Source organism: Genypterus blacodes, unplaced genomic scaffold (genome assembly GCF_046128005.1).
Source record: "Genypterus blacodes isolate CSIRO-AG114 ecotype Tasmania unplaced genomic scaffold, CSIRO-AGI_Gbla_v1 ptg000055l_1, whole genome shotgun sequence".
Classification (NCBI taxonomy): Eukaryota; Metazoa; Chordata; class Actinopteri; order Ophidiiformes; family Ophidiidae; genus Genypterus; species Genypterus blacodes.
Window position 1 is genome coordinate 337,571 of NW_027466867.1, and position 12,994 is coordinate 350,564.

General features: G+C 52.0%; 1 protein-coding gene across 1 annotated transcript; it reads right to left on the reverse strand.

The window, feature by feature from the left end:
• Positions 1 to 10,733, reverse strand: LOC143001865 (liprin-alpha-3-like). Its single transcript, XM_076151705.1, has 31 exons — positions 10,672 to 10,733; positions 10,392 to 10,575; positions 8,247 to 8,348; positions 7,712 to 7,876; positions 7,355 to 7,429; positions 7,190 to 7,249; positions 6,767 to 6,895; positions 6,254 to 6,346; positions 5,890 to 5,942; positions 5,553 to 5,646; positions 5,313 to 5,447; positions 5,144 to 5,227; positions 4,932 to 5,063; positions 4,765 to 4,827; positions 4,475 to 4,554; positions 4,178 to 4,335; positions 3,880 to 4,060; positions 3,554 to 3,800; positions 3,336 to 3,475; positions 3,094 to 3,242; positions 2,906 to 3,002; positions 2,739 to 2,820; positions 2,451 to 2,651; positions 2,307 to 2,369; positions 1,912 to 1,938; positions 1,557 to 1,732; positions 1,354 to 1,451; positions 1,071 to 1,246; positions 863 to 931; positions 442 to 604; positions 1 to 53 (listed from the first exon to the last, which is right to left on the reverse strand). The coding sequence occupies exons 1-31, from the start codon at positions 10,731 to 10,733 to the stop codon at positions 1 to 3; spliced, it is 3,591 nt and encodes a 1,196-aa protein (XP_076007820.1).
• Between the last annotated feature and the right edge of the window lie 2,261 nt (positions 10,734 to 12,994).

Here is a 12,994-nt window from a genome sequence, read left to right on the forward strand (position 1 = left end):
CTAGCAGGAGTACGTCCTCACCGAACCCGACTCGCCTCTCGGACCGGAATTGGCTGCCAGAGGAGAAGAAGAAGAAGAGGAAGAGAGGGCAATTAGCAAATAAGAAATGGAGGTCAGAACTATACCAGATCATCTATTGCCATCTGGCTCTATATAAGAGCCAGATGTTCTGATTAAGTTCAGAGCCTTTGTAAACTCTTGTTTCTAACGGCACGGACATCAAATTAAACTTCTGGCAGGCGACCATCCAGACTGCCAGAAGTTTAATATTGTGTAAAGTCTCTGTGCTTTACAGCTGCAGGTCTAAATCACCGCATGAACACTAAATCAGTTAAAGACTTGTTTTATTCCGATCCAGTTCGAGGGTTTCCACCTCTTTACGACCCATCGAGCGTCCCTCTGTCCCTCTGTGTCCCTCTCTGTCTGTCTCTGTCGGCTCACCTTCGCTCTGCACCTTCCTCAGTGTTACCGACGGGGTGGAGATGGCGGAGGCGCGGAAGTTGGCGGGCAGCGTCTCGGAGGAGTCGGAGGTCACGCCCCGGAGGTCCTTCTCTCTGAACATCTTCCTCCATGACGGCGAGCGCGTGAAGGTTTTGGTTCCATCCTGCCGAGACGTAAAAACAGTAATGAATGTAAACGCATCGTTCTTTATTCATTTTGCATTCGTGGAGTTTAACAAGGAGCCAACGGATCTATAGACCAATCAGATTTGTCTGTTCGCCGCTGGGAATGAACGACAAAGAGGAAGTTTGGCTCAAAGGCTCGAGTCAAAATCGCCCCAGTCAGTCGTCGCCAACTTCCCGCCTTCTGGCCGGAGTGATTACGGCGAGCGGTTTGTCTCCTGACAGTAGCTTTGTCGTACCTCGTCTGGCCTCCTCTCCGTTCCCATGGAGATGAGAGTGTTGTACTCCTTCTCCAGGAGCTGCCTCGCCTGCAACACAAGCAGAGAGAAGAGCCTTAAGATCATAATTAAGATAATTAAGAGCCGACGACTGGGATTATCTGAGCGTTAGGCGAGCGGGAGGCCAGATAGGTGAACGTTGGGACGTGGGCTGCGAGCCGTCGAGCACCTGTGTGTTCTGATTGGGTATCTGGAGCAGCAGAGCCAGGTCAGTGTAGTCGAAGGTGTCGTCCAGCGCCAGCAGGGCCCCGTGGACGCCGCTCTCCAGGAGGTTGTCTGCAAACTCTTTCAGACCAATCGCCTGCATCCAACACATGACTCGCTCGTTGGACCAAACCATCACGTCTGCAGAGGGGGAGGGACAGAGACAGAGAGGGGGGGGGGGGTTACAACATGGCCGTCTCCTCTTCCTCTGAGGGGGTTTGGAGGATTTGACAGGAGAGCGTCCTCACCTTGGTTGTGGCACTGACTCTCGTCCCTCCTCCTCTCCAGCTCCTTCCTGTCGTAGTTCAGCCGCTTCAAGCACATGATGCCGTAATGGAGACTCACCCTGCATGTGGGGGGGGGGGGGGGGGGGGGGCACACACAACACGCTCTTCATTCTCCACACAAGAAGACACCAAAGCGTGTAAAGCAAACAGTGTGTGTGTCGGACCTGTGGAAGCTGTCCACCATCTTCAGCTGGCCCCTCAGCTCCTTCTTGGTCAGGTGGTCCAGCATGCGGGCGTCCACCAACGACTCCATGAAGTAGGAGCGGTACTGGGGCAGACCCAGGCTGGGCAGCCAGTCGTTCCCCACCCACTCGTGGTTCATGTCTCCGTAAGCCAGGATCTAAAGGACGGGAGGGGGAACAGGCAGGAGTTCTGCGTATGAGCGGAGACCTCTGGCTCTTTATAACATCTCTATTTGGCATAAATAAGTGAGGAGCCAACGCAGGAGTGAGGAGAGACGAATCTCCACACACACACATGCATGCATAATGAAGATGACATCATCACACTCCACCTCACCTGATCCCAGCTGAACTCCTTCTGCTCCTTTGAGGGTTTCGATGCGAAGACGGAGAGGAAATTTGTAAAAACAAAAAAGGGAGGGAGGGAGGGAGGTGGGGGAGATTGCCAGTGGTGACGAGGGTGAAGAGGAAGAGGGATGGAGAGGGAAGGCAGAAGAAGAAGAAGAAGAAGGAGGAGGAATAGTTTTTGTTAGTGAGTGAGAATGAGCTGGAAGAACACGACATCAAAGCAGATTTTGGGGGAATAGTGGGGACAAAGTGCAGACACACAGGCCTGATCAGAGACAGAGAAGAGAGACAGGTCATCAACGGGAGACATGACAGCATCGCACAACAACAACAGAGACTAAAACAACACAATCATTATGCTGAATGTGAGACACGGCGACTTACTGGCTTAGTGGTGGCGGCGAGCGACTCCATCTCAGCGTGAGTCATCCAGATGTTACTGGTCGACTGGAACAGAGGAAATCAGTATATTATTCACGTGTGTGTCCCAGGTGTGTGTGTGTTCCAGGTGTGTGTGTGTTTGCTTACAGAGCGCGTGCTGGCGGGCGCGGAGGGGCTGGTGAGGGAGACCATTTCCTGTATGGCCAGGCGGAGCTTGAGCCTGTGCAGGGGGTTGCTGATGCCGATCTCCCTCTGGATCTCTGTGTCGGACAGGTTGGCCATGATGGCGCCGCTCTTCACGTTGGCGCGGCAGGCGGCCACGTACCAGGCGGGCATCCCCACCCACAGCTGGGGAGGAGACAAGTTAGGACACCTGTGAGACGTTCTGAGGACATCTGGGTCGATGTCCTAACAGCAGATGTGACGCTCCGTTACCTCCAGCCACGTGACCACCGTCGGCCCGTCCCACGAGGCGAACGGTAGCCCCTGTCGACAGGCCTCCTCCAACAGGTCGTGCCTGTCAGAGAGAGTGAAAGATGATGAAGATGAAGATGTACGAGGGCCAGAGGAGAGGATTTAGAGAATAAAAAGCTTCCTCTCACTTCTTCTTGCTCCGTCGGTCTTTCTCCACCGTTCCCGTCCCGAGCTTAGCCAGGCCTAAGGGGTCGGCTGAGCCCAGGTCGTCGGAGGGCGTGGAGGCTGGAAAAAGGTCAGAGGTCAAAGGTGAGAAGATTTGCTCAATAGCGGCGGAATACTTAACGTTGAAGGACGGGTCGGTCCGTTCACCAACCCAGAGAGGAAGATTCCCGTCCGGGCGTGCCGATCCGCCCCTTCTCCTTCTTGCCGAAGAGACGGCCGATGGAGGACTTGATGCTTTTCTTCTTGCTGGCTTTGTGGAGGGAATCCTGGCTGGCTGTGGTGGAGCCGTCGGCGGAGAGGCTGGACGGAGGTGAGACAGAGAAGAAGGACAGACAGTGAGGCGGCGCCGCTTAAACGACACATCGGGAGTTAGAAATCTGTCTTTGAGCGTACCTGCGGTATTCGCGGTGGTCGTCCAGTCCGGCCCCAGGGTGAGTGTGTGTCATCCGGTCCAACCGCAGGGCGCGTGGGACGGGAGGGGGGGCGGAGTCGATCAGGGCGAGCGCTCGGCATTCCTCTCCGTCTTTGCTATTCTGCAGTGAGAGAAGAAGAGATGAGCGTCAAACTCCGGTCTCCTGCTCCTCCTCCTCCCGCTGCAACAGACGGCGTACCTGTCTGTCCGTCTCTCTGGCCGGGGAATGTGGCAGGCGTGGGGTGGAGTGTCCGGAGCTGGGCGGGGAGGGCGAGGCCAGCGTGGAGGAGGTGATGGAGGGGGTCATGTAGCCCCTCCCCACGCTGTCCCTGCCTCCTCCCAGCGAGGACGGCGGGAGGAGCGGAGCGTCCAGGGCCACGCTGCTCACACGGCTCTCGATCTCCTCCGCCCGCAGCTCCGTGCTCTCCTTCTCCTCCTGGATCAGTCTAAGAGGAGGCGAGAGGCTTTAGGAATCAAACCAGCAACCAAGACCATCACAGCTCCTACCAACACACCAGGACATACTTGATCTCCTTGTTAATGGCCTCCAGCTGCTCCTGCAGCATGATGGCCAACGTCTGGACGTCCGTCTGCCCGCTGGGCGAGAGGAGCTCCGACCCAAACATCGTCTCCCTGTCCTCCTCGTCGTCGGAGCAGCCTCCATCCACACCTCCATCATAGCCCATCATGGTGCCGCTGTCCCACTCTCCGTACTGGAACAAAGGAATGACAAGCAGGACAGAAGACAGAGGGAGGGCAGGGGACAGAAGGGTAATCAGGTCAGTAAATGCATCAGCGTCATTCATCACTGAAGGTCGTGGACGCGGCTCAAAGACCTTGTTGGCGTCGTCTCTGGCGGAGCTCCACCGGCCGCGGTGCGCCCGCCGGACAACCACGCCGCTGGTGGAGTTGCTGTAGCCGGCCGGGAGCGAGCCGCCGCCCTGAGGGTACCGCAGCTCCGAAGCGCTCCCTGGGAGAGATCTTCGGAAAAGGGTGGACGGGAGTGAGCTGACGCTGCCGGCCCTGCGATCACACACACAGAAGGGATTTAGCATTAAAACAACAGAAGAAGAAGTGCTGAGGACTTGGGAGAACTTTGACATTTCTCAGAGTGTATAACCTGGAGTACGTGGTTCCGGTTCGGCCCCGCAGCTGATCCAGCTCCAGTTGGATACGCTCCAGCTCTGCCAGGAGCTGCTCCTGGAGTACAAGTGGAAGGAGGAAGGAGGAAGGTGAGCTGCTTAGATGTTCCAATGTTTGTAGGAGTAAATGGAGAGCTCCAGTGCGAGGAGTTACAAAGTTTAATAGCAGAAGTGAGATGTTGGGAGGAGAGACGAGGCGGCGGAAAGGTCAGGCTGTCTACAACCTGAGCAAAGACTTCACACACACACACGTAATTACAGGAAATACCTTATTAGCCAGAAGATCATCTTGGATTTTCTTCATGTTGGCCAGTTCTTCTGAGAGAGCATTCTAGAGGAACAGAGGGATCGTTTGTAAATCATGTTGGTAAGTAGACGTCATGAACAAAACAAATGAATGATGGTTCTTTGACCCCAAACCCTCCTCCTGGTCACCTTCTCCTCCAGAGCAGCCATCCTCTCCTTCAGGTGGAGCTGCAGCCTCTCGTTGGACTCGGACAGGAGCTTGTCCACCGTGTCCGAGAGGCGTTTGTTGTGTTCGTCGTTCATCTTCTCCCTCTGTCTCGCCTTAAAAAGAACGATAGGTTTAAGTCGGTGTGAGGAACATGAGGAGCGAAGCCAAAGCAGAGGGAGATGAAGGGCGTTACCCTCTGCAGCTCCTGGTTCTTCTCCTCCAGCTGGGCCTCCATTTGCCGTAGTCGCTCCTCAAAGTTCCCATGGCGTTCCTCAGCCTGAAGGAGACAAGATTTGAAAACAAAGCTTTGAAAATGTTCTCAAACAAATGATTAAGCCTTCGTCTCTGTGAACAGGCTGAACCTTGTTGAGGGCGGCGACTCTCTGGGCGAGCTGAGCCTCGATCTCAGGCAGCGTCTCGGCCCTCTGCAGGGTCTGCTGGAGCTTCTGCTTGGCTTCGTCCAGACGTTCCTGTAACTGCCTGTTCTTCTCTTCGCTCTGGGGGCGTGAAACGGAGAAGGAGGAGGATTGTAAAACAACGCTGCTGCCCAGCTGACTTCCCATCTAAACCCCGTCGCCAATGGCAACGAGAGGCGGCCTCACCTGTCTGTGCAGCGACTCCTTGCTGGCCAGCTCGTTCTCCAGCTTGTCTTTGATGTCGTGCAGAGACGTCGCCTCCCTCTGGGCGCTGAGGTACCTGCATGCCACACGATGGAGGAGGATGGACGGTTACTCACTAAAGATGGCGTCTGGGCCCCGATTGCATTTTTAATGAGGATGTTAATGTGAAATCCTGAATGTGCAGCATGTAGCAGGGATGGAGAGATGACATGACAGGACGGCGTGGCGACATATTGCAAACCACAGGTGGAGCATATGGGCCTGCTGCTGTTTTTGCACGGAACCTATGAATATTTCATGTAAACACGGCAAAGTTTACCTGCGTTCTAGTGTTGTAATCCTCTCCTCCATGTCCTCCCTTTGGCACAGGGCCTGGAGGAAGCAGAGATGTGGAGTGAGACCAGCTGATACGCCACACAAACATTCCTTATATATCAGGACTAAAAGATATCAGTGTGTTTATAAGCTCTTCTGCATTTACTTCAAGCTTCTGTGTGTAAAGACTCAGCTAAATGCAGCTCAAACTGTTGAATTCCTTTGTTATGTAATCTCATAATCGTGCGTTCTATCTCTCCTGCGACAGATGCACATTTTTCTCTTGCATACACATGGACCCCCGGGAGTTCAGGGAGTTGTGGTGGCCCGGGTTCTTGGCCAGGAAAGGACAGATTGGCTCAACAGACCTCTTTTACTTCCCGTTGGAGCTTCTGATTGGCCTCCTCCGACTTCGTCACCTCCCTCCTGGCGGCCGCAAGCTGCTCCTCTATTTCCCCCACCTGATGTGACACGACAAAGAGACACGAGACACGTCGGTGCTAAACGCCGTCGAGCAAGGCAGCACTGAAAGCCATCTGCATGCAGAGTTTGAGATGTTTAACACAACAGAAGGGCAGCGTCTCTACATTTGTGTTTTCTCTTGTATACACAGTGTGAGCGTGTGTCTCAGGTGCACTACACACTCATTACTGTCGCTTTCCAAAGTACTTGCAATAGGCTAAGTGGCCACAAGAGGGAGAAGGGACACCAGAGGGAGTACGTCACCTGCTTTGTTTGATCACAGGGGCAAAGCAGACACGGGGTCAAGCTCAAACACGAGGGAAACTAATATGATTGATCTGAGCCGTGATTGGGATGAGTTTTAACCCTAAAATTGTGAGGACCAGCCAACACACACACACACACACACACACACTGACCTGCCGACACATGAGGGCCAGCCGCTCCCTCAGCTGCGAGAGTTCGCCTCTCTGCCGCTCGATCTCGCTCTCCCGCTGCCTCTCCAGCTCGCTCTCCTCGGCGACGGTGGACGGCCCGTTTGGCAGACGCTGGTGCGGCGAAGAAGAAGAAGAAACGGCATCAGTCAGAATCAGTTAGAGGCGACACGAATGCAAAGATGAGGACAAGTTCAACCACACCGACACATCGACTATTCTACAGACGTTTTGGACATTTACACACACACACACACACACACACACACACACACACACACACACACACACACACACACACACACACACACACACACACACACACACACACACACACACACACACACACACACACACACACACACACACACACACACACACACCAACATGCATGAAGCCCTCCCTTACATCTTTCCCGCCGTCCAACCCTTGCTGACGTCTTTTAATTTGGTCTTTTAAAGAGATTACCTGGAAGAGAGGGGACACAACATGGACACCACACAACACCATCAGTGTGTCTCCTTCAAACCAAGCGTCCTTGAAAAGAGGAAGTCACTCATTCTGGACTCGTACCTCTTGAGATGACGTGGCGAGCTGGTCCTCTAACATGGACACTCTCTCCAGGGCGACACGGAGACGCTCTCTGACCTGCACCCAAGGAGAAACATGGAGCTCTACATGATCACAGAACTCACTCTCATGTTGGTTTGTGTGTGGTTGGGTTTGTGAAAAGGATTCGCCCTTCATCCTCTCTGCTTGAACGATCGGGAAAACGTTACAAGGACTATTAAAGAGCGTCCCAACATGAAGTACATTGATCCTTCACAAGGATTTCTGGTTTAATCGTCCTGAAGAGTCGATCAACAAGGCCGACACCATTTACTCACAGGCTCTGACTTCCAAAGGGCCATCACACACACACACACACACCTTCTCATCCAGGGCCTTGTGGTGCTCAAACAGGGACTTGAGGGCTTTGAGGACTTCCACCTCGCTGGAGACCCCGGCGGGGGACTGGGCCTGCCTTTTCACCACCGTCATCCTCAGACTGCGCTCGTGGCGAGACACCAGACACTCCAGGTGCTCCAGCAACAGCTAAGGGAGCCAGAGGGGAGGAGATGAGGAGGCAGGAATGAGGGCGAAGGAGGAAGGGAGGGGACGAGGAGGGAAAGGAAGGAGAAGAAGAATAAGACGCGGAGATGGTGGACTGAGAGAGAGAGAGAGAGAGGAGATAAATAGAGCGCAGGCACAAAGGAGATTCAAAGGGAATTGTCAGAGAACGACAATTAGATGGAGTGGAGCGGAATTGGATGGTGGCAAGAGCGCAGGATAGCAGACGGGGACGAGGAGTGAGCGGAGGAGATAAGGGGAGCAGATAGGGAGAGAGAGAAGAGAAGAGAAACAGAAAGGAGCGGTGTCACGCTGCCACAGTGCCCATCGGCAAAATGGCGGCTGAACGTCTTACACGTGTGTTGTTCCTCTCCGCCTTGAGCTCGGCGATCTCCTCCTCCCGCTCCAGGAGCTGCTCCCGGCAAACGTTCAGCTCCTTGGTCAGCACAGCGAACTCCTGCGGAACACACACACACACACACACACACACACAGTCTTAGATATGTGAATTAATCAGTCTAAAGTGCTTTACAGATCAGTCTTGAGGCAACATTTGGGTTGCCAGGTTCAGATAAAGTTGCTCCCTCCTTCTCTGGAGTAACTCGCTTTGCCTCTTTCCAGGAGGATTTTCTGGTGATTGATCTCCAAACTGCCCTCTTGTGGGTTCACTGTACTTTTTCCTTCAGGTGCACGCAGAGTACACAGGAAGTACGCAGGAAGAACGCAGGAAGTACGTATATGATGTTAAAATGTGGTACAAGACAAGTTTATGAGCATTCATACGCAGATCCTTGTGACACACACGCGCGCACACACACACACACACACACACACACACACACACACACACACACACACACACACACACACACACACACACACACACACACACACACACACACACACACACACACACACACACACACACACACACACACACACACACACACACACACACACACACACACACACACACACACACACACACACACACACACACACACACACACGCTCTGCGGCACACCCGAGAACAGAAGTATGAGAGCATGTACACAACGTAAACATGTACCATCATCACACACACACGGAGGCACACACACGCTGTCTCGCTCCCGCATCCTCTTCTGTGAGCTTGCATGCATCCGTAGATGGATTACATCACACTGTTACACAATGGTGCCCTGCGCTTGAGCGAACGAGAGAGAGCGAGATAGAGAGAGAGAACAAGACACAGCGAGAGAGAGAGCGAGAGAGAGAGAGAGAGACATCCCCACAACACAGCCAGCGTCTCTACGTCATTTACGGCGCTGTTGGGAATACATTTGGGCTGACGGCGCCGCACATTTAATAGAGTGCAAACTGTGAGAGCGTGTCAACGTCGTACACGATTTGCTTTAAAGAACAACAAAACAAAACACTCGCCGACTCCACGGTTACGCCTCCATGACATAATGCCTCCATAAAACACATCCAAGGCTTTTGGAGCCGAGGGGGGAATCGACTATGATGTACAGATGTTTACAGCGTGAATAACCAGTTTTATGATTCATAAGCGGTTGAAAGGAGGAAATTAGGAGAGGAGGAGGAGGAGGAGACAAGAAGGTATTTGTGTGGAAGACAGAGCGAGACAGAGAGAGAGAGACAGATGGAGACACAGTGGGGCCTGTTGGCCGGTGGCCCTGTGGGATTGTTCCTTGTTTGGATGGGGGTCAGCGTCTCTGTTGGCCTCTCTTGTCCCCTGGTCGTCTCTTCTCGCCCGTTCGCTCTATTCTGAGCTTCTACCCTGCGTGTCCCTGTTTGAGTGTTTTTGGAGAATCAACAAAGACGCAAGCAAGGAGCAGAAACCCAAATGACTAAACGGCAACAAATACAATCTCCTTATGTTGAAGTGTGTGAGAGAGATGTTGATTCAACTCTCTAAAGTATATCTGTGTGCTTTGTTCCACATCTGCTACATTTAAATCGGAACAAAAACAACTACTAAATAATCTGTTTAAATTTGTATTACTCCATGTTTAAACTGCAGTATTCACACACACACACACACACACACACACACACACACACACACACACCCCCACCCACCCACACACACACACACACACACACACACACACACACACACACACACACACACACACACACACACACACACACACACACACACACACACACACACACACTGAGGGCAAGAAGGATCCTAAAGGCCCCTGAACCAACACACAATGTTGGTACGGCGAGTCAACACGTATACGGACGCACAAAGACACATGAACACACCATAGCAACAGATTAGGAGTGAGACACATTCGATTGAGGCTCTACAGCAGAAATCTGGAGCACATAGATACAGAACTCTCCCAGAACGACATTGTCAACAAACATTGTAACAGAAAATGGTGAAAACATTGCATATAAACTCCACCACACTTCTGCCATCCACCAACACACACACACAGCATTGCCTCTACCCTTCATTAGCTTCTTCACGTGTGTGTACCTGTGGCAGAGCGATGGACAGCTGCCTCTGGAGCGACTCCTTCTCGTGTCCGAGCTCTCGGAGGCGGAGCTGTGCGGTGCCCAGACAGTCCTGCGTCTCCCTCAGGTTCTCTAGCAGCCTCTCCCTCTCCGTCAGCATGTTGACCATCAGCGACTCCAGGTTCCCGGTGCTGCCCCCTTCGTCCCCTCCCCCTCGGGGCTCCCTGCCGCTGTAGCCTCCTCCTCCACTTCCTCCCGTCGCACTTCCGGTGCCTCCCACGCCCGCCCCGGCGGGAGATGAAGGGCCCCCGCTGGTCCCGCTGCGCCCATCCTCAGAGATGGTGGGCATCACCTCGCACATCATCATGAGACCGCGGAGTGTGTGTGCGTGTTGGCTGCGGTAAGAAAACGCTCAGGGCGGGTTTGTATGAGCAGAAAGACTTCCTCTCCTCCTCTTTGATGGACCTCCCAACAAATCAACCGGTGGTCACATGTAAACTTTCAAAAACATCAACGTTTAAAATATAAATGTCACATCTTCTTCTAAAAATATCCTTCCTTTGGTCTCCTTTGTTTCCTTCACATCCAGCGCCACTAACGCTTCAGTTCTCACTAAATAAACGAGCTGGGTTTCTCAAGAAGAGGGGCGAATGACCGAGTGAGGGTCGAGGAAGGGGAGCTGGGAAAGAAAGGATGAAGGTGGGCGGAGGGCCGGCGTTCCTGAATCTACGTCCACGAGGTAGAGCTCCTCACAGACGCCGGGTCATAGCTGCAGAAGAAGAAGGAGAAGACAAGAGTGCATCAGATTCTCATAAACAAGCAAAATATGAATGTGATGACATCAGCTTTAATACAAATGTGGGCTTTCAGCGGTGCGTTCAGGTACGATCAGGATTTTGCACATTAAAGTGATATTTTAGGACCTTTTTTGACCTTTGACACCTTAAAGTGAAGCTTCTTGCTTGATGCAGGTTCCATACTTGAAACAACAAAAAGAGAGCCACAATAAATGTTTTCCCTTTCCATTTCCTTTCCTGTAACAATGTTCTGACCTCTCTGCACCTTAGTTTATGACACATTTCATGAAATCATTTGTTTTGCTTGTAGAATTTCCTAGAATTTGGGCAGCACCTAAACACAACTCCACATGTAGCAACAGTGTGATGAGGAGAAATTAGGCTTGAATAAGTTCTGGATTCCTGCTTGGGATCAACACATTCATCAGGTCGTCAGGGCAACAGAAATTGGTGGATAGTCTCAAATAGCAGGGAATGCTGCTGGAGACTCGGCGAGTCTGCGAGCCGGTCCAGGTCACGCGTCGGCACGCAAATAACTATTGTATGAAAATGAGTCTCGTAATGACTGGAGGAAGTGATAAAACCACCACTAATTTGCTTTTAATCAGTTTTGTTGTGAGTTGTGGGCCACTGTGGCTCAGATTGGGGCCACTAATGTTATTAGAGGCCACATGTCTCGCTCTTTCCTCCCATATTACTCACTGTCTAGTCTGCAGTACTCAAGGGGCTGCGCTGGCCTTTATACTTTAAGTGGTTTGGACTGATTTAGTGCCCCGCGCAGGCTTCTTCAACGTCAGCAGGACCTGGCCGGCGCGCCATGAAGCATCGTCTTCGCCCGACTGAAACCGTCAGGCCAGATTTTTTTTTGCCAATCAAACGTATTCAGCACTAAACTGGCATTAAGAGGAAAGCGGCGGAAAACAAACCCCCTGCTCGTTATGTGGACGTTCACGAACACGCGTAGGGACTGTTGTTCTAGACATCGGAAGTGTGTGTGTGTGTGTTGTAGCTCTGAATTAGCTCCATGTTGGTGAGCTGGCTGAAGTATTTGGCAACCGTATTGGAGAGTCGGCGATGCAGGACTGCGCTGGCATAGACTGCATCTCCTTAAACTACAGTTACTCCTCTGATGAGAGTGTGTAAGGAACCAACACAGGTGGAAAGTACATGTATACGCCAATACTACTGTTACTGCTATAGTTACTAGATGTTTGAGGGTTTCTATCTTCCCTTACCTTAACTCTGCTCCACCAGTAGTTTTAATTTAGATACTTGAGCACTTGACAGCTCATAGAGTGCGATGGTGAGAAACCGTATAGACAATATGGCTTAAATAGCACTGCGGCGACCTCCTGCTCTGGTTAATCTGGTTTACCTAATGCACGGTGCGAAAACTCGGAGGTTATTGTGTCTATATTTAGCTCTCTGCTCCGAGATGTGATTCAGAGGCGTTAAACTCCGTACCAAAGGGAATGGTGTGCTACATTAGTCTGTAATATGCAATAGACCATATAGCCCAGCGTGCAAAAACTGATTAGGCCAGAGCTGTTATGAAATATAATATGCAGACATTTGCCTCTCCAGTCTTGGGTTGCGCCATATTATGGTGGTGTTGTGATTGTGTTATTTACTTAAACAGAGAGCAAAGGAGGTATAGATAGACTCTGTTATGAAACTCTACACGTGACCCCTGTTTGACACTTTAACACACTTTACCTTCAATACACACTCACTTCAGAACAAGAGACAACAGATTCTGATAACTGCAGGACCCCAAATGATGTATATTGAGGTCACAGGACGGGTGTGTGTGTGTGTGTACTGTACA